This window comes from Propithecus coquereli, unplaced genomic scaffold (genome assembly GCF_000956105.1).
Source record: "Propithecus coquereli isolate 6110/MARCELLA unplaced genomic scaffold, Pcoq_1.0 Scaffold305, whole genome shotgun sequence".
NCBI lineage: Eukaryota > Metazoa > Chordata > Mammalia > Primates > Indriidae > Propithecus > Propithecus coquereli.
Window position 1 is genome coordinate 2,371,806 of NW_012148675.1, and position 1,766 is coordinate 2,373,571.

A 1,766-nucleotide genomic window follows, 5' to 3' on the forward strand; every position below is an offset into this window, starting at 1 on the left:
CAACTCATGACTGTCTAATAGGGCCTCTCTTCTAAAACTTTTCTTATATTCGTTAATTATGTTCATTTTTTGTGCCACACAAGGTTGTGTTTTATTGTAAGTAATGTGACATAGCAATAATGTCTCAATCCATCACTCACTGGAGACAACTCTTAAAATTTGGGTGTATTTTAATTGCTTTTTTCCTTTTTCCAATTTATGTAAATTGTATGTTCTGAAATTATTGATAACAAAAAGAGCAAACGTGAGGCCTTGTGTCATGATTATGAAATTTCTCCACATTCCAGGGATTGTATTTTTATCTAAAGAAAGTAATTTATCCTGATTTATCCTGATTTTTTATTGGTGGATTTAAAGGCTCATGCCTAGTAAGAAGAGCATCTCCTACAGTTGTTTGAGAGATGCCTGCAGTCTTCTCCCTGCTCTCGGGACTTCTGGGGCATGCCTTGGCTGCCTGTCTGACGTCTGTTTCTGATAAGTGAGTTTTAGTCTCTAACAGCTCTTGGGAATTTTGTAGGCAGAGACCTGGTGAGATCATTTTGCTTTCCGCTGAATTTCCTTTCTCTGTTTTTTTGGACCGTTCTGATGAACATGACCCTGGAGCATTCAATAATACCTCTGTTCCCTTAGGAACTATTGGCCTACTCCCTGGTTTTATCTCTCTCTGCACAAAAGCTCCATGTCTCTGGAAAGGAAAACAAAGTTGACATTAACCAGGGGAACACAAATTGCTGGAAGATGCAGCTGTGAACTGAGTTCATGGGTTAGCTCAAGTTCTAGGGGTGCAGGCATTTATTCTCTGCCTCTTCACTGGCTGTCACCTTAGTCCAAAGCCAAAGACACCACCATAATAATTATTGGTGAATCTTTTTTAAATTATAAAATAGGGTGCACCAGAAAATGAACAGGAAGGGAAAAAAAGCAGAATGTCAAAGAAGCAGCATCTCATTACCTCCCATTCTCAACTTTTCTATCCTTTGGTTGTTTAAGACTAGTCATATAAAATTTAACTTCTTGCTTTATGGATTTTGATGAATACAACAGAAATTATAGGCAGACCTAGGATTTATGATTGCATCCCAAATGTCTGTTAGTTCCAACAAAAGGCTTACTAATAATGAAATATGAAAGCAAGCCTCTACAGTTGGAAAAATCCAATAATTGATGATTACATTTCTATTTGGCTTCATAAACTTTCTATGTATCTCCCTGCCACATATGTACATTAAGCATATAAAAAAGTTTACCAAACTGCTTTGATATTATTATTTTTGTAATGATAGGGTCTCACTATGTTGCTCAGGCTGGACTTGAACTCCTGGGCTCAAGCCATCCTCCCACCTCAGCCTCCTCAGTAGCTAAGACTATAGGCACGAATCACCGTGCCTGGCTATGCTTTGATGTTATCTTACACAAATGATTTCAATAATTTAAGTAAACCAAATTCTAAAGACTGTGATTCAAATTATGATATCATTCCTTAGTTTTACTATGGCATGTGGCTGAGATTCTATCCTTACAAATAACTACGTTAGTTTGTTTAATAGACTTAGAAAGATGATTATGACTTGAAAAGGCTTAAAGTTCTATTGTAAATCTACTCTGTCCTAAAGTATTAAATAATTAATTCTAAATATTGTCTCACCTTTCCTCGGATGGGCTCATTAGGAGTTTTCCTGGCATCATATTGATGAATAAAAGAGATGCGTTCTGCAAAACTGTTTTGAAGTTCTGCTGATGCATCAGGAAAGGCAAGTGGAACTAAG

At 36.7% G+C, this 1,766-nt stretch overlaps 1 protein-coding gene across 1 annotated transcript in view; it reads right to left on the bottom strand.

The window, feature by feature from the left end:
- Positions 1 to 152: 152 nt before the first annotated feature.
- LOC105814766 (chromosome unknown open reading frame, human C2orf73) overlaps positions 153 to 1,766 on the bottom strand; it is a 61,057-nt gene continuing 59,443 nt past the window's right edge. Inside the window, exons 4-5 of the mRNA XM_012649845.1 lie at positions 1,646 to 1,761; positions 153 to 685 (exon numbers count right to left, since the gene is read on the bottom strand). Of these exons, the coding sequence (XP_012505299.1) occupies positions 317 to 685; positions 1,646 to 1,761 (485 nt within the window). The 3' untranslated portion in view covers positions 153 to 316. The remainder of the gene's footprint in view (positions 686 to 1,645; positions 1,762 to 1,766) is intronic.